Raw genomic sequence first — 19,156 nt, 5'->3', positions numbered from 1 at the left:
GGAACCTTCCCAGTTCTCATGACCCCCTCCAGTTGAGAAAATATCCAAATAAATTCTTCCTGGAGAGTCCTTCGTGTCCCATTCCACTGGTCAGATGTGGCTCTAAGAGACTCATGGTCATCATCCCAGAGCCACATGGCCAGCAAGCCGGAGTCAGAGCCCTCATGTTTGGGTGTCCCCTATCCGGGAACTTGTGACCATCAGCAACGCAGCTCTTATTTTCTGCTAGCACTATTCCTTCTGTTCTCTAACAGCTATAATCAAACAAGGAAAAGTGGTACTTATCTTTCATGACTCTTTCCCCTCGGTAGTCCCTCTATCTCCTGGAACCACTCCTTATGTTCTGACCTACTCAGGCCACCACCCCCCTCATAGGAGCTGTGGTTTGTCCATCCAGCTATGCAGTCTCCTGCCTTCCCTCCTCCCTCTTCTGCTTCCATCCATCCACCCTTCCACCCTCCCATCCATCATCTCCACCCCTCCAGCGAAGGTCTTTCATGCGTTCAGACAGCTCAGGCCTGCACCAGGCACTTGGAATTCCTTCTCTCCTTCACTGAGTCCATTTCAGAAGGATCCACTTCTCCACTACTCCCTTTCAGGATCTAGAATTGTCTGCTTCCATCTCTCCTGGTGATGGTAGAAGGTTGGTTCATTTGAGGCCAAAACCATGTTGTATACCAAGAGTAGAGTCCCTTCTAAGCACTGATAGCATGCAAGGATTTCCAAAGCCCTGGGGTAGGCTGCAGGGCGCCCCCCCCCCGACTCCCTTCCCATCTCCACAAGGCCCCTACTTACGAATGCAGAAGTCTCCGTTCTCATAGTAGCCAGGGCAGCATTGGGACCTCCGCCGGTACATGGTCCGGAGGCCGCGCCTATACGCGGTCTTATAGCTGATCCTAGGCACGAGGGAGAGAGCCACTTGAAAGGATTGAAAATCAATCCATCCCGTTTAGAATGATATTTGTGTTAAGCTCTATCGAGGATGCCATTCAATAATTACTTTAAAATGCATGGCAGCTTCGAATATGAAAGAACGCAATAAAGAAAAATCGATGACGGGATGTAGGCCGCCGTGGTGCAGAATGTATTACCCAAGCAGTGCTGGGGAAACCTGCTGACTTCCCAATCTTTCCCAGATACAAGGGCTGCCGAGAAGGATGCTGGGGTGACATTGTAGAGGGCCACAGGGGTGAGCGTCCTCTAGGGTCCTTAACAAACCAGGTCCTGGACTCAGGAGAACCTTAGGGACATGGATAAGAATGGAGCTCTGACAGCTTTGGTACCAACTGCCAGCTTATGCCTGGGTGTCGGCCTGATCCCTGAGTTGGAAAGGCTGCAAGAGGACTCATTGGATCTGATTGTGTTTTGCATATGAACTTCCTCAAGCCTCCTGCAGAGGGCGTGCTGTTCCCTGGCAAGCTCTAATCCTGCCCTCAGGCTGCAGAGGAAGAAGCTGGAGTCCTGCTGGGCTCTGAGAGCCAGAGAGAGACTTGGGTTCTAGTCCTTATGGAGACAAAATCTTTGAGACTTGGGTCTGGGCCAGAAATGTATAGGCAAGATTTTCCCAGTAGCCTCCCGAGGCGGGCAGGGCCGTCGTCACGCCCCACTATCACGCTCCGTTAATCCCATTCCTTTCATTTGTCTTTTAGAGCTTCCATTCTTATTTTATGTTCCCCGCCACCCACTACCCACAGCTTTATGGATGAGAAATTGATACTCAGAGAGGTTAATGACTTGCTTTCGGTCACACAGCTAATAAATGTCAGGGTCAGACAAGAAGGGGAAATGGGGGGTGGGGAGGACTATGATCAAGGTATATTAGACTCCTATATGAAAATGTCATCATAAGACCTGTTATTTTGTACAATTCATATAGGCTAATAAAAAATGCATTACCCCAAGAACAGGATTGCCAGAAACAGAATTCAAACCCAGATCAGTCAAATTGCAAAGCTACCAGGTCCTACCCTAATGCCTGGTACCAGTTCTCTCTGGTGGCTCTCTGGCCTTTCAGAGCATTTCTGAAAGAGTAAGGCAGGAGGGGCTGGTGTGAGGACTGAGACTTTAGGAGGAGTCAAAGGGGGCATTGATAAGAAAAGCCCCCGTCACTGGCAGTGCCGCAGATCCAAGATGGCCATTAGAAACAGAAGAAACGACAAGGACCTTGAAGGCAGAGCCCTTTCTGTTCCTCTACATACCACAGGGCTGCCCTTGTCTCCTCCTCTGTGGAGAATAGAAAGGCTGGAGTCCTTTCAGCCTGCTTCACACGGAATCCTGGGCTGGGTTGGGAGGCTAGTCCTTCAGCCGCAGTCTGGACAACCCTCTCAAATCTTTAAAATTCTCACCTCATGACAAACGACAATGATGGCCTCATGGGAAATCTGTGATATTTGGGAATGCGTTAAGCTAAGGTCATTCTACTTTGTCAAAAGCCTGTAATGGGTAAGCTGGCCTCACAAGAAGCTACTTCCCACACACAGGAAAGCAGGCCCTGGCCTGGAAGTGTGTGTGTGTGTGTGTATGTAGCTCTCAGATAAAAAATGATTCATAGTTGACACAGAAGTCACTGGGCCATGGGAAGTCCCTGCTACACGGGAAGACTCCCAAGTCTTCAGATAGGGAGGGAGAGAAAACTTACACGCTGATACATCACAGGAGAGGGACCGCCATTGCTCCTGACTCCCCTAGCCTTGTGTGCCCCCATTGTAGGGAGCTGGACAGGTAGTCCCTGGGGCCAGGCTGCTCTGGGGAGGATGCTGGACCAAGCTACTACAGCCCAGAGACGGATGGTGCCGCTGTCAGCATGCACACTCCAGGTCATCAAGAAAGCTCCACAGAGACTCAATAATTTAGCAAAATTACTCACGTTCCAGGAACACAGCCTATTTTAATAAGCAGCCTCTCATTCACCCGGCCCCAGGGTAATGGAAGGCTGTGTAGCCTCCCAAGACAATGGAGCCACACTTTGGAACAAACTCGGTTCTGGCTCAAGAATACAAGAGATCAGGGCTAGACCAGTGCCAACTGCTGCCTCTGCCTCTGGCTATGGCCATAGGCCAGCAACTCTGACAAAACTGGGAGAGGTCAGAAGAGAGCGTGGAGCAGGCAGCACAGGGTGTGTTACCACTAAGTGGGTGACTATTGTGCACAACTCGGGCTCTCTCCACTAGGATCGATGAGGGAGTGACTAGAAATGCCTCAGAGCTTCGTGTTCTCCTCTTGATAAGGAAGTCGGGGTGCTCATCCACCAACTTTCCATGTCGCTTGTTGAGGGTTTCTTGCCCATAGGTCATGAAGTCCACCACTTCCAACCAGAAGAAAGCAGCTAACAGTCTCACACCACCAGCCTTCAAGAGTTCCGGGCATGCAGTATGGACAGTGCACACAACACGGGCTTCACAGTTCTCTCAGTAACAAACTAGAGAGTTGGGCACTTATCCTCTACACCTACACGGTCCTCTGGGGTGTGCTTACCGGTGCCGGGTACACTTGAACCAGTTGAGGATGTCTGCACATCGTGTGTAGTAGATCTGATCAAAGGGGTGTGCATAAGACTCCTGCACAGTCACGGCATAGCTGAAGACCAGACGAGAGATGGAAGCCATGGTCAGCAAAGGCCAAGCCCATGCGGGGACACACCTCCCTCCTCAGACTTGCTCAGCCCCAAGTCCCAAGACCAGGATCCAGCTCTGACCTTCCCTCCCAGCTCCCAAACTCCTGCCCTGGATCTCAGCTATAACCCTAGGCCACATCTGTGCTGGTTAGAGTTAACTGACTGTCAACCTGACAGAATCTAGAAATTAGCTAGAGGATGTGCCTCTGAGCAGTACATGTGCATGCAGGTGTTCTTGCTTGTGTGCATGCGTGTGGAGGCTGAGGACAACCTTGACTGTGGTCTCTCAGATGCCTGCCACCTTGCTTTATGAGACAGGGACTCTTATTGGGCTGGGAACTTGCCAAAGAGACTTAGGTAGCCACAGTGAGTCTCGGGGACCCACCTGTCTCTGTCTCCCTCACTCTGGGATTACAAACACTCATCATGTGTCCAGCTTGTTTGTTTGTTTAATGTGGGTTCTGGGAGATCAAACCAGGCCCTAATGTTTTCTAGGTCAACACTGGTCCGACTGACTGTTCCCAGACAATCTTATGAAGCAGGTAGAAGAATTAATCTCACTTTGCAGATAAGGAAAGAACATCACACAGCCTAACTCTCCAGTCCTTCCAGTGACCTTCCGGTCCATTCTATCTCTAGCATAGCTGGGGCTTCATAGAGGATGTCTCCAGCCCTCCCAATGGAAGCAGTCATTGTCATCCTGCCTATTAGCCATAACCTAGACCAGCAGGTGGAAGCCACAGGAAAGCTGTTCCGGGCTTCACCAAAGTAGGCATTTGCTTTGTCACCCTGGCCAGGTGACATGAAACAGTGCTACTGATGCCTGGCTGCTGACGCATGGCACACACCTCCGGGGCAGGCTGGAGAGCGTGTCAGGAATTAATTGTCATGTAGGCTGGTGTTCCATGTTTTCCCCAGAAGGCTCACTGACCGGGGCCAGATGGCCGGGCCCAGGCTGTAAAAGCCCATCTGCTTTGCCTGAGGAAACTGTTGGTTCATTTGCAAGGGGGCTGGGGGCTGTGGGGCCACAGTCTGCTCCCCGACGCCTGTAAGGCAAAAGGTCTGGACTCCTGCAAGGAGGACAGGAATGGTTTGGCAGTGCTCAGAGATCCAGGCAAGCGGGAGTTCTGTCTGACACTGAGGATGATAAAGATGACCCTGAATGTGGGTACCTGGAAGATGTGGCCCAGACATACAAGTACATGCAGACATGGCCCATATGCCCCTGTTCATCGCCAGGCCTTAGGAAACAGGCAGGTCAGCACCCATCCCTGCTTCCTGCAGGACTTCAGTTGAAAATAGCACCACAATGCATTTTGCAAGGCCATCTCTTGGAAGGGGGATAAATGAGTCAGAGCCTGGGCAGGGGGGTAGAGGGGGTGGTGTCCTATCACTCAGTAGTGTGTTCTTAAACATGCCACCGAGCTCCCATAAGCCTCTGTGTCCTCAATTGAAAATCTATGACATCTATGAAGGATGTCATGGATTACCGTGAGAAACAACAGACAATGGTAGTAGTATACACCTCTCAGGGTGAAAGTGGCGGGGGGCGGGGGGGGGAACCACTTAAAATGCTTACAGACTACATAGTAAGTGCTTAATAGATGCTAACCTTCATCAGTATGACAGGCAGTGGTTTTCCCCCTGTGCTAGGCATGAACCGATTCTTCCTCCTTTCCATGTTGGGGACAGGGAGTGAATCCTGCTGCTGAATAAATGCCCAAGAGCTTGCAGCCTCAGCTTCCTCTTCCAGCACTGACTGAGGCCAAGGAACCAGCCCCAAAGGTATTGATGTCATGGGGTTGGACCTAGCTTTGTAGGATCCTTGGGCTGAGTGAATCCAGCTAGAGGGCCTTGTACCAATGCCAAGTCTCCAACCTGAAGTGTGTGCCCTGCTTCCATAGCTGGGTGGTTTAATATTGCTCACTTGCCAACATGCTAATGAGTGCTGATCCATCTTGTAGCTCCAGGATTTACCTGGGGGTGGGGGGATGGGAGCAGGGGCTCTACCCTGCGTTTTGTGGTGGGGGATATAACTAACTAGGCTCATCCAGCTGGAAAAGTATCCCCAAGTGCTCTCTGAGAACCAGGGTGTGTTTCTGGAACGGCACAGGCTAGAAACATCTAAACACAGTATCGGGGGAGCTGAGCTGGAAATTCCAAGAAGGAAGAACGCTGCTGGATGCAGGTATCGCAGACGGCCTTCTTCCCAGGGGTAGAGGGAAAAGACCTGGGCTTCGTGGCCGTGTGGCTCCCTGTTCTCTCAGGCAGGCTGTGACCTGAGCTGAAAGCTGCAGCCACCAAAGAGTCAGCACGTTTCCGATAGTTTCACATTCCAGCCTTGTTCAGGTTGAGCAGGTGAGACAAGTAGAGTTTGCTTTCAAGTTTAGATAGATTCATTGCAGGTTCTTTCATAAGGAATGGCTCTCTGTAACAGAGAGTAATCCAGACTGGAGCCTTGGAAGAAGACACAGATGGCCAGAGACGCAGCGGGAACCCTAGAACCTGGCTACCACATCAGTCTTACCTGGGTGGATGATGGACAGGCTTATCTGAAGAAGGAGGCCCCAAACCAGAGACTAATGAGGAGTTCTAACTATCACTGAGGCTCTCTAAACACTGGGAAACAGAAGCTGAGATTCACCAACCAGGAGGAAAAGGGAAAACATAAAAGATATAAGACTGATTCTGAGTCTCTGGGCTGGGCTGCAAAGCCTGCATTCACACACCCCTAGTGAGTTTAGTGTGCAACTGAGTTGATAATAACCCCCGAGCTGGAATTGCCAATATGAAGACGGTGATTACAAAGCACATTTGTGAAATGTGTGCCCCGATCCTCCCAAAGCCTGTGAGGATGTTTATTTTCCTTGCTATCCAGATGGAGCTGGCCCTGGGCTCAGAGTTCAGAGACTCCCCAAGAAGTACAGGTAGCAAACAGAAAGCCCAGGGGATGCCCTGAAGTCTTCACAGATCTTTTACATCCTTTCCCAGTACTCTTTCCCAGGAAATACTCTTTGCTTTAGCCTTGATGTCATTACAACTTCACACGGGATATCCAGTCACCAGACAACACACTGGAGTAAGCACTGTCCCTTTGCATCCAACCATTCTTCTTGGTCCATGAGTGTCTCTGCTACCCCTGTGCACTGCCTCAGTGAGATGCTTCTGTCTGCCTAGGGGCTGGCCATCCATCCTCCAGGGCCCATCTTACTTTTCCTCCTCCGCCATCCACTTGCCCCACTGGGTCTTCATCTTAATTTTATTCATTTGATTTATTAGTGTCTAAGTGGCAGAGCCATCCTGGTCAGCATGGCCAATCAATTCCAGGCTTTAATTCGGTTTTTCCTGATTGGGTCTCTGGTCATTGTCTTTCTGCTCACCAAAATCAATACTTTAACCTTGTACTTCAAAGTCAGACCATCTGCAGAGACCTAGCCTAGACTCTAGGACTTGCTGCCGCAGTCAGTTTGAGGCAGGCTCTCTGCTGTGCTCCAGCTACCCTGTCAGAGCTAGCCCTGATCAGAGCAAAAACAGATGAGGCCTTCCCATCCTCCCTGTAGCAAGCCACCTATCTACTCTTGCATTGCTGTCAGTCCTTGGAGACTGTGACAGACATCCCAAGAGTCCAAAATCAAGACATCTAGGACCACAAAGCATGCCTCCTCACCCTGGCTGCCACTCTGGCTGTAGACAAGGATAGAGCTCCCCGGGCCTCTACTCCCTCATCTGTAAATGGGTATGCAATAATTGAAATTGACTGCCAACTTGACCAGATCTAGAGTCACCTAGAAGGCAAACCCTGGGGGAGGGGCGGGGATCTCTAGACTGGGTTAACAGAGGTTAGAAGCTCTGCCTAAGGGTGAGAAACTTCATTCCACAGGCTGGTCTTGGACAGAACAGGAAGAAGAAAGGGAGATGAACATGGTCATCTCTCTCTCTCTCTGCTTCCCACATGTTACCAGCTACCTCATACTCCTGCAATTGTCCTTTCCTTGCTCTGATGCACTGTATCCTGGTGCTATGGGTAGAAATAACCCTTCCTTTCTTAAGTTGTATTTCTTAGATATCTTGTCATAGCAATGAGAAAAGTCTCTAGTACAGGGTGGGGATGTAAAGAAGGAAGGGGAAAGACAGTCCAACAGGAGACTGTCACCCACAGTCAACATGTCCCTGTGGTCCTGGCTCTCAGGAATCCACACTGTTTTACCTTGTCCTAGTTGGAGCTACCCTGTCCTGCCTCCCCTTACTGATTGGTCATCAGGACCTTCACAGCCAGCTGCTTCCTCTCCTGATTCTGGTAGTTCTCTAGAGTGCCTCATACAAAATGAGCCCTCCAGAGAGTGGCAGCTCTGAGCTGCCCACCTTACCTCTCCCAGTGGCTACACACATTGGGGTCTTCAGGGTTCAGAGCAAGAGCAGCTTGCAGAAGGAAGACAAGGAGGCCCACCGCAGACGGCGCCATCGGGGCCTGTGTGGGAGAACAGAGAAGACAGGCTTACTCAGACTTCGGTTGCGGCATCTGTTTGGTGCTAAGACTTGGTCCTCCCTCAAAGTGAGGGAACGGGCACTAAACAGAGCAGGTTTCCCACAACTGCCACACAGCAGTCAAGACTGGATACTTCACACTTACAGAGTTGACTAACATGGCAACAGCTCTGAGTAACTGAAGAGTCTGAGTCATGGATCTGAGATCGCTCCAGGAAGAGGCCCACATGCAATGCAATGCATTGGCTAAAGTTTCACAGAATTCAGAGCATCCCTCCACCCACCCACCCCCCATCCTCAAAAAATCTATCCTTGATACAGAAACCCAGATCTGGCCATTGTAGTGGCCAGATCTCCTTCCTCCTCATCTTTGGCAAGGCTGGGTCATCCCATCGCCTCCTACTCCTCCTATGCCGAGGAAGAGAAGCAGACAGTGTAGCCCACAGGGAACTGAGCCCAGGCAGCTTTCTGAAACACTCTGGAACTCTGGGCCCCTGCTTCTTTCCTCCTACAGGATATCAGTGCCCTGGGGTCACCAAATACCATTCCCACTCTGAGATGACCAGCCGAGATAGTCAGATAACGGGGCTTTAAGGAAGCAGCATGCCCAGGTTATCAAGGCTCCTGAAATACCATTGTATGTCACGTTTTTAGTACAGATACACAGTGCCAACTACCTTGATCTCTAAATGAGAGACACAACACACAGCTTCTTAAGGAGGCTAGAGAGTGAGCCATGTGAGGGTGGCTAGTGGTCACTGACTGACCTTACTCCCCAAGACCTTATAACCCTACACTACAGCCTTAGAGAACAGCTTCTAGTCTAAATGTCCCCACCACGGGGGACACACACAGAGCAGCGAGGACACTTCCTGTGGAGCTGGACCTCATGAGTCCCAGTGTCCTTTGTGAGCTGACCCAATGCCATGACTCATGGAAGAGGTTCTATTGGGATTTATTTAAAGGTTTTAATGAATCCAGAATAGCTTTTCTTTTCAACTTCTGACACTAAAAGAAATACACTTTCCATTAAGCAGGGCTGAGGAAAACATTTTGACATTGGAAATCATTCCCCAGATTTGAAATGGTTGGTTATCTAGCCCACAGGCCCTAAGATTTTAGATGAGGGCCATTTCCCCTCCTGGGAGGACAAACGGGAAAGGCACATATCTGCACACATCCCGAGATCCAGTCCTCCATGCGGCCCCTTTCTCCTGGAAGCTTAACTGCTTGACCCCCACCTCCCTCACTTCCTTGTTAAATTCTTTTTTTAAGCAGCTCCTTCAGCAACAAGCCAATCATCACAAATCCTGTGTAACCATGGGGTCTAAATTAATGACTAATGAGGCTGTACTTTCTACATTCATTCTGGAAATCACCCAGCTAAGTGCAGATTTAGCTGGAGATCAAGGACATTTACAGATCCCTGGGGGGGGGCGGGGGGGGGGAGGAAGGGTGGCTCCATTGCTTCTCTCTAAACTGGCAAAGCCCAAGAGGTGCAGCTACTCTCCTGGTCCCACCTTCTCTCCTCCCAAGTTTAGCAGCAGAGACTCAGCAACTGCCACACGCAACCTGGAGTCCACACAGCACAGCTTGAAGGCAGCAGCCATTGTCAGCATCCACATAACCACTTCATCCTCCACTAGGATATTCAAGTAGACTCAAAAGGGCACCCAGTGACAGAAAGAGTTGGAAAGCCAGAAAAGGCATGAACATCTTTTCTGTGGGGGTCTGGGACGATTGAGTATCCCTGGAAGGAAGGAATGATACACACAGAACTCAGGAAGGCAAATAAGACTTGAATGCAGAACGTGTCTTGTCCCTGTTTCCTGTGTAGCCCTAAGATGGCACTTTTAAATTTAGTAGGCTTTGAATCTATCAAAGGACCCATGATAACAAGAGGGATGGCGACTTGGATCAGAGCCATCATGGGCAAGCTCTTTAGAAGTCTTCACTAAGCCAGGTATGGTAGCACATGCCTTTTAACTAGGACTTTGGAGGCAGAATCAGGTAGATCTCAGAGAATGTTACAGGACAGCCAGGATGACACAGAGAAACCCTGTCTTGCGAGAACGACAGCAGCAGTAGCAACAACAACAAAAGTCTTAACTAAAGCTTTCTTGTTGAGTCAGGTCTGAATGGCACCGTTTACCTCTTATTGGCAGGAATCACTGGAGACTGACCATGGCAGAGAGGGTGACAGTTGTCTGAATGAGCACTCTAGAAGAGATGGGTGGAGTGGAGGAAATGATGTTTAGACTGACAGTTTGAGGCCTAAGATACCAAGTCTTTACCGGGGACCATGCCCAGTTCTAGTGGGGGAGGGAGAGAAGGACGTCCAACATTACAGGGGAATTGGCAAAGCCTCTCAGAACCTCTGCCATTCAGTCTTTCCTGGAGCCTGGCCAAGTCTGAATCGTATCCTAGGCTGTGGATGGGGCTCAGTACTACAGCAGTTGCATAGTGTGTACTAGGCCCTGAGCTCCCTTCCAGCATCGAAATCAACCAACCAGGAGGTCAGTCAATCAATCAAGAAGATTCGGATACAGCTTAGTGACTAAGAGCTCTTGCTGCAGAAGCACGAGGACCTAAGTTTGTATCAAAGCACTGGGTATGACTGTGCGCACACCACGAACCTCTGTGGGGGATGGAGACGGGCTGAGGATCGCTGGCTGCCAGTTTAGCTCTGGGTTCAGTGAGAGACTCTGAACCAAGAGAATAAGGTGGAGAATGATGCAGAGGGATGCCTGGTGTCCTCTTCTGGCCTCTGTACACAAAGGGGTATAGGAACCCGCATGCACGTGTGCACACACGCACGCGCGCGCGCGCATACACACACACACACACACACACACTTGTGAACATACACACACATCACACACATACACACATACATGTGAACACACATACATACACCTTTTTTTTTTTTAATCAGGCTAGGCGTCTTCACCCCTGCTCCATCTCTCTCTTCAGTCTGTCCTTTGTCTTCAACTCTGCCCAGTCAGATAGCTTCTACTACTACCCAGCAGAGCCTGACAAAGGTCAGCACCACTGAAAACATCCCCTTTGAGCCCCGGCCAGTGACAGCTAAGGCCCCATGCTCCAGTGTGGTCACCCTGCCTACTCTGCCATCTTACTAGCACGCTTCCTTTATCTTTCCAACATGTTGGAAGCAACCAATGGTGGGGACCCTACACCTCTGCTTCATGGACTGACTCCCAAACAACTGCATCACCCAGTCTCTGACACTTCAATTAAGAAGACAGAAAAGCAACCAGAAAGAAGCTGTCAGCATGTGAGGGCATCTCCTCCCCAATCACTTTAGTGGGACTTCCTGGGGGCTCTCAGGGAGCACAAAGACCAAAGACATATGCTTATGAGATGACCAAGGGAAAATCAATCCTGCCACCATGGTTATTAGGTGACTCCATTTGGAGTGACAGAGGTTAACGTATCAGGCACCACCAGGGCATTAATAATTAAATAAGAAAGCGCCCCAGGATCATTTCAGAGGGAGAGACATGTAAATAAGTCAGCTGGCTTCTTCCCTCTGTCTCCTCCCTCTCCCTGCATGCTAAGAAGCAGAGAGGGGAGCCAGGCTCCAGAGTTAGGGGGCTTTTTCCTGCCTCAGAGGGTAGGCGGCATTGTAGCTGATGAATGGAGGGGCAGAGAGTTGACTGGGAGGTGACTCACACCTGCTAGTGGGGTCTAATCAGTCCACGCCCCCACCATGGCTAGAGTAAAAGGAAGTCCTTCTAGCACCTACCTATGCCTGAAAAACCCAAAACAGCTCTCAGGATAACTGAGACCCACTGACAGCAGCAAGTGGGGGGCTGGGAAAGCCCTGGTGGAGTAAACCAGACTAGGGATGGATAGAGATGCAAAAGTGGAGGTAGATTCGCACTGGGGTGTGGAGGCCAGGTGTGGCAGGTGGCACTGGGGTGTGGAGGCCAGGTGTGGCAGGTGGCACTGGGGTGTGGAGGCCAGGTGTGGCAGGTGGCACTGGGGTGTGGAGGCCAGGTGTGGCAGGTGGCACTGGGGTGTGGAGGCCAGGTGTGGCAGGTGGTACTGGGGTGTGGAGGCCAGGTGTGGCAGGTGGCACTGGGGTGTGGAGGTCAGCTGTGGAAGGTTGCACTGGGGTGTGGAGGCCAGGTGGGCAGGTAGCACTGGAGGAAGCAGATGGGAGAAGCTCCTGCAGTGGCCAAATGGAAACATTAAGAGGTGTTTTACAACTTATGTGGGAAATTAGAGTCCTTTGAGAACATTACAGAAGCGTTTCCTGCAAAGGCTCTGAGGAATGTCTGGTCTCTGCTGCCTGCTCTGTCTTTACCTTCACTAGCCCTGGTACATGGTGCATCAGTACAAAGTTCAGGCTCTGACAGGACCTAAGGATAGACCTTTCTAGCTTGGCCAGCCAGGTGAGCAGAGTTGCTCATGAGCCCAGTGTGAAATACTTTGTTTCTTTCATTCAAGGTCAAGTTTGCCAGGAGGCCTAGTTCACACCAGTGTGCATCCTTCACATTTGTATTGATTTATTCTGACTCCTCTAGGCTGCCACCAGATATCTTAGGAAACAATGACCTTGGGCTGGGGATGTGGTACAGTCTGCAGAGTGCCTGCTTAACATGTATGGAGCACTAGGATTAGTGCCCAGCACTGCATAGATTGAGCATGGTGGTGCTAATCCCAGCATTCAGAAAGCAAAGACAGAGTATCAGAAGTTCAAGGTCATCAACTACACGGTGAGTTCAAAGTCAGCCTGACATATTAGAAGCTCTCAGAGAAAGAGAGACAGAGGCAGACAGACAGAGACAGAGAGACAGACACAGACAGAGACAGAGAGACAGAGAGAAGGAAAGATACAGAGAGAAAAACAGGGACAGAGACAGACACAGAGACAGAGAGAGACAGAGACAGACAGACACAGAGAGACAGAAACAGAAACAGACAGAGAGACAGAAACAGAAACAGACAGAGAGACAGAAACACACAGAGAACAAGAACAAGACATTGACCTTCCTACCTAGGAGTCCCGATCTAGCCTGGGTTGGCCATGTAGACTAAGCCAACTTTGGCAATGTTGACTTGATGTTAGCTTGACTCAGGCCAGCACTTGTGGTGTCCAGCCTGTCGTCTTGATGATACCCACACCTGGCCAGGCACCAGGGGCTCTCTTACCCAATGTGCATAAACTGGGACCAAAGGCAGATAGACAAACAGATGGCCCTCGGACCTGTTGTTATAAAGTGATTCTTGTGCAAAACTCCAATTCCCGCTTCACTCCCTACCTGCCTTATCCTGAAGGTGCTAAAATCTTATACACTGAAGCCAGAGCCATGGGCCCAGAACCTCCTCCTCTCTGTGCCCCTTCCAGTGAGTTCTTCCTTCTCAACCAGTTTGCACTGGCATCAGGGAACCAGCAGTCAGGTGCAGTTTTATGGACCTCAAACTCCTGATCCTCCTACTTCTGCTTCCACCGTGACTGGGACTATAGGACTGTGTGCTATCACCTTAGTTTAGGCAGTAACCGCGATTGAACCCATGGTCTCTGGTACACTTAGAGACCCTACCAACTTAACTACCTCACCAGCACTGTTTTGTGGACCTTGGAAAGGTTCTTCTACCACAACAAAGAGGATGGGGTATAATGACTACTTGGAATCCATGCAGAGAAACTGGGAGAAGCATATGTCCTAGTTTGCTATCTTTAACTATAATAAAACACTCTAACCAAAAGTACCTTGGAGAGAAAGAATAATTTTGCTTACATTTCCAGGGTACAACCTATCATTGAGAGAAGTCATGACAGGAACAAGAGGGGATATATTCCTGAAGAAATGCTGCTTGCTGGCTTACTGAAGCTCATGCCCAGCTAGCTTCCATATACAGCCCAGGGCTACCTACTTAGGGAATGGTGCCACCCGCAGTGGACTGAGTCCCATATCCATTAGCAACCTGATAGATGCAATTACTCTATTCAGAGTCCCTTTTTAAATAGTGCTAGACTTCATCAAGCTGACACTTAATGTTAACAAGAAGGTGACTCGTGAGGACTAATGATGCCTGTCATGGGCCTTAAATAGGAAATACAGACCCATATATTTGGGGTCCCCACAGATGTCATTGGTCCAAAGCTACTCTTCTGTAACTAACACCCAGACACAGCCTCTCCATTTTCTCTGGCCTTAAAAACCACTTTTTTTTTACCTTTCCACATACCCTTGCCCTTGCCACAAACCTGGAGAACACCCAGGGACAGTGTTTCTATCTGTTGCCTTCACGTCTGCTCCCGGTACACAGAGCACTACCTGCACTGAGAGGGACTCTGTCATCTCTGTCAACCTCCTAACTGATTCTACAGCTGGCCTCTGCCCCCACTCACCCCAAGCCTTAAAAGCAATTCACCTGCCTCACCTGACAGAAACCACCACTCATCCCTTGAGGAGGGGATCACACGGCACATGGAGCCAAGTGAACTGCATCGCAGGGGCACCAGGCTGTTGGCATCCGTCATAGTGGGCACCCGTGACATCCTGAGTGTGACTCAGAGCCCTCGGTCTGGGCCTCCCCATCAGCACCAGCACTCATCTGCCCAAGGATGCAACACAAGGCAGGCATTGAAGGCTGCTCAATAGCTCACACTGCAAATGAGGACGAATAATATCCTGAGCGGCTCATGAAAAGGCACTTTCAGGACCAAGAACAGCAGAAGCTGGGATTAATTGTGCACACACCTCACATCTCTCTCAGCATGTGGGTGCAGAGAGACCTCTATCTTCTATTTATAGGACATACACACACTTCTGTTATTTTTCTGAATAAAACAGAAAAGCCAAGTTTGCACACAGGAGGCCAACACCAAGGTTACTGTCCAGTCTAGCCACCATATTCCCTTCCTTGCCCCCCCCCCTTGCTGGTCCACTATCCCCGGACCCATCTCTGTTTACTAGCTTTGCTGGGGTCTGATGAGCGTGATGAAGGGAGGGACCACAGTTAGCCTCCTCAGCCCACCACTAAGAGTCTCTGTCTTTGGCTTGAAGCCTCCTGCTCCCTAGTTATCCCACCAGGGACAGGGTTTATATTGACCACTTTCTAATCTCCCTATACAAAACTAACTAGCTAGCTAGCTAACTAACTAAATCCACATCTCTTAACCTCCAAAAGAGTGTTCCCTTGACTGCAGGAGTGCAGAGTCCCAGTGCCAATGTGGAGGTCCCAGTCCCTCAGGATAAATCAGAAAGGGCCTTACAGTCCTCTCCCCAGACATGTTAAATGTCTTTGTCTTGAATGAGGTTCCGCTATCCTGATAAATCCTGCTTTCCCCTTACCTAGGAAGCCTCACACTGCAAATCTCATGAATGTCACAAGAGAAGCTGCCAATGACCATCCATCTGGATCCAAAGCCTGCCCTGTCCCCTTCATCCCCTGCCCTGCAGAAAGCAAGTAGCCCTGACACCAGCCAGGCTGGAAAGAGATCATAGCACAGCCATGCTGCTCGGGAGACATCTCTAAACTAATGAAGTGCTGGCCTCCTACTCCATTCCAGCTAATACGGGTTTTGCCCGCCCACCCCAAGCCCCGTGCTCCCCACTCCTGGGCAGGCAGCCTCACATGTATGGCCTCCAGCCCTGCGAAGATGAAGGCAGAAAACTTATCTGTGTTCTTAGACCATCCTATTTCTCACAAAGCAATTATCTCCATCTTTCCATTTCTGTGCAAATCAGGGCCCGCTCAGCCAGCCCGGCTGCTCCCCACCTCAATGCCCACATGCCTGCCTACTCTGTCTGCTATTCTCGAAGCCGCAGGGTTCTAAGAACTGTAGGGAGTCCTTCATGCCCAGGCATCGAGTCCTGGTTCCATCCTTAAAACCTCCCAGCTATAATGCAGACATCCAGGGGCTGTGGCCATCCTTGGGGGATGGGATCTCTTTCCTGCCCACTTGGGAAAAAAAACTCAGATCACAAGATGTGATCAATTACAAGTGCCGGGGAAGGCAGAAAGGACTGGGCCCTGAGTCCTGGAGATTTGTTCATCAATGGAAATTCAGGTGTCTCCAAGATATCTATATTCTCTGGATAGCAAGCCATAGGGTGTCAGGACTGGCCCAAGGAAACCCAGCATCATCTGCTGCCTAAAACCTTATGTCCCAGAAATGGAGGTGATTTCCTCAGGGACAGGTGGCTAAAGTGGCTAGAGTTTAAGTAAAGGACTAAGAGTCAACAGGGATGGGTTCAAATCCTAACACAGGCAGAGGATAACGTAGCCCAGCGAAAACCACTGCCTGCACTCCCCCTCCCATTTATTTATTTATTTATTTATTTATTTATTTATTTTCTGGAATGGGTGCCAGGCTGACCTCAAACTCTCCATGTAGCTGAGAATAACCTTCAGTTTCCAATCCTCCTGCCTCCACCTCTGAGATCATGGGTGGGAGCCACCACACCTGGGTTCTGTGGTGCTGGGGATAGCATCCAACGCTTTGCGTTATGCGAAGCAAGCACTCCAACAACTGAACTACATGCTAGGCCAGGCCTCATGTTTTTCATGGACCGTGTCACTAACATCACAGGCTCTGAAAGCTACACAGTGCGAGCAGGTGGAGTGTTCAATCCGGAGAAGATGTTCAATGAAATATTCATTTGCTCCCGACACACAGCCTCCACCTCGGAGACCCTTGCAGCCCTGTAATTTGGCTTCTAGAGTTTCTAAGAAGCCAGGAGGAGAAAAACTGAGGATAGGAAAAAAAATCTCTTGCTAAGGAACCTGGGCTCAGCTGAGGAAATGTGGGGTTAGTTCTAACTACAGCTATCCAGGTGGGCCCCAACATTCATTTGTCCATTCAGCCTTCAGCCACAGTGACACTGAGGTGACTCAGGCTGAATCCAGCTCCTGAACCCCAAACACCTGCTGCAGATACATAAGAGTGCTGTGAGAGGCAGGGGCAGATTCAAAGCACCACAGCCTTTCCCTAAAGGAAGCCTGGGGCAAGTAGAGAGGGAAACCAGAGACCTTTGCTGTGATCAATGTCCAATTGCCTAGTGTCCCCACTGACTAAGGCCAAAGGCAAGTCCAAAGTGCCAGTCATAGAGAGATGTGACCCTGAAGCAACATAAATGTTCACCCACATGGGGGCTCAGTAAGCCATCTCTAGCAAGTCTACTAACACAATACAAATGTTAAAACACATCAACAGAAAATGTGTATGGTGGTTCACACCTGTGGTTCTAGCACCTGGTGTGACTGTGGGGGACTGAGGCAGGAGGGTCACATAAACCCAGGGGTCTGAGATCAACCTGAGAAAGACAGTACTCTAAAACAAAAAGAAACAAAAAGAGAAGAGAAGAGAAGAGAAGAGAAGAGAAGAGAAGAGAAGAGAAGAGAAGAGAAGAGAAGAGAAGAGAAGAGAAGAGAATGTATGCATCTATAGACAGAAGCAGAAAGGCCTAGAAGCTGTCTACTGTGCTTTACGGAGTCATCACATGCAGGAGAAAGCAAGAGGGCAAGGCTTGTGTTTTCTAGGCAGTTTTGTTATGATGGAGTTCTACATTTGGCATTATCATCACAGGCACTGGGATGACAAAGATATGTAAAATAATTCACCGTCAACTGACTGACATGGCTGGAAGATGACCCTGATGTATTGTGCTGTGAGAGACTCAGATTACACAACAGCACAAACATCACCATCGTATTCCTGCAGAGCGCCAAGCGCGCGGGAACTGACTGAAGGAGCTGACCCACACAGCAGACCTGAGGGGCTGCCACCCCCATTTGGCTGAGGGGAACCTACCACCTCCATTGGATGTCAGTGAGTCTTCTTGGTGAGCATATCTGGGCTGTGATTAAGAACATTATATTATTTCAAAGACCTGAAATGATCAGATGAATGGAAAAATGGATGTTTAATGTAGATTTTTGTCAACTCTATTCAGGATAACCCATGAATCAGGTATTTGGATTTTAAAAGAAATATATTACAGCCCTTTGTTCCCAGTGCTGATAAATTCTAGCTCAGAGTCCAGGTCAGTCCTGCTAGGCACTTCATCACCAAGGCAACAGCCAGATCCACGAGGCCCAGAATTTCAAGGGGCTCCTGGGCCCCCAATTCCTGTTCTGCATCTCACTGGCTGGGTGGCCTTGGGTGGGGCTCCCAACATTAGGAGCCCCAGCTTCTTCATCTTTAAAGTGGAGAGGGTAGAAAATCCGGCTCACTTTCTTAGTTATTTTATTGATTGGTTGTTTGACTTCTTGTTTAATTTATTTAAATTTTCATTTTATTTATTAATGTTAGTGTGTGCACAGGATGGAGAAAGACAGAGAGAAAGAGTCACAATGGGCACATGTGTGCCACAGCATGCATGTAGGATCAGAGGGCAACTCTGGGTTCTCTCCTTGCACTGTGGATTCCAGAGACTGACCTCAGTTCCTGATGCGTACACAGCAGCAGACATTTTTACCCTGGAGCCACCTAGCCACGTCACTGGCCCTGTTTTCTATTTCTTGAGTTCTTGGTAAATTCTAGATATTAAACTGCTGTCAGACATAGAACCTGTAATGATTTCCTTCCATCCTACAGGCTGTCTCTTCACAGACTCGCCGCTTCCTTTGTAGTATGGAAGCTTCAATTTCATGAGGTCTCATGCATCAATCATCTCCTGAGGAAAGATTTTAAATAGATATATAAAGCCATACATACATGTATGACAGGAGAGAAAAAGTGAAGGAATGGGGAGATGGCTTAGCAAGTAAGAAAGTTTGCTATCTAAGCATGAGGACCCGAGTTCAACTCCCCAGAGCCCACATAAAGTGCCAGGCATGGAAGGTTCTGTGTACTTGTGACCCATTGCCATGGGGAGTGGGGGCATAGGGACAGGAGCTTGTTGGCCACCAACCTAACTCAAGGCTCAGTGAGGGGCCTTCCTCTTAAGGAAATAATGTGGAGAGTGAAGGCACATACCTTCTCGGGCCTTCATGCACCCTTTACACAGATACCTCCCCCACCGTGCCACACAAAGAAAGGGAGAGTAGGGCTGGGAAGATAACTCAATTAATTGGTAA

General features: G+C 49.6%; 1 protein-coding gene across 17 annotated transcripts in view; it reads right to left on the bottom strand.

The window, feature by feature from the left end:
* Positions 1–19,156, bottom strand: part of Megf11 (multiple EGF-like-domains 11) — a 328,563-nt gene that overhangs the window by 204,576 nt on the left and 104,831 nt on the right. For 8 of the 17 annotated variants that reach the window (XM_030244210.1, NM_001134399.1, NM_172522.4 and 5 more), the window contains exons 2-4: positions 7,981–8,081; positions 3,475–3,576; positions 796–896 (exon numbers count right to left, since the gene is read on the bottom strand). In XM_030244210.1, coding sequence (XP_030100070.1) covers positions 796–896; positions 3,475–3,576; positions 7,981–8,075 — 298 coding nt within the window. In that variant the 5' untranslated portion in view covers positions 8,076–8,081. Of the gene's footprint in view, positions 1–795; positions 897–3,474; positions 3,577–7,980; positions 8,082–8,243; positions 8,265–10,250; positions 10,318–19,156 lie in introns of those variants that run through there. The other 9 variants (XR_003947835.1, XM_006510984.4, XM_006510988.4 and 6 more) reach the window with 4 other exon arrangements.

This window comes from Mus musculus, chromosome 9 (genome assembly GCF_000001635.26).
Source record: "Mus musculus strain C57BL/6J chromosome 9, GRCm38.p6 C57BL/6J".
NCBI classification, from domain to species: Eukaryota; Metazoa; Chordata; class Mammalia; order Rodentia; family Muridae; genus Mus; species Mus musculus.
The sequence above is the reverse complement of the archived record's forward strand: the minus strand, read 5'-3'. Positions and strand labels throughout refer to the sequence as shown.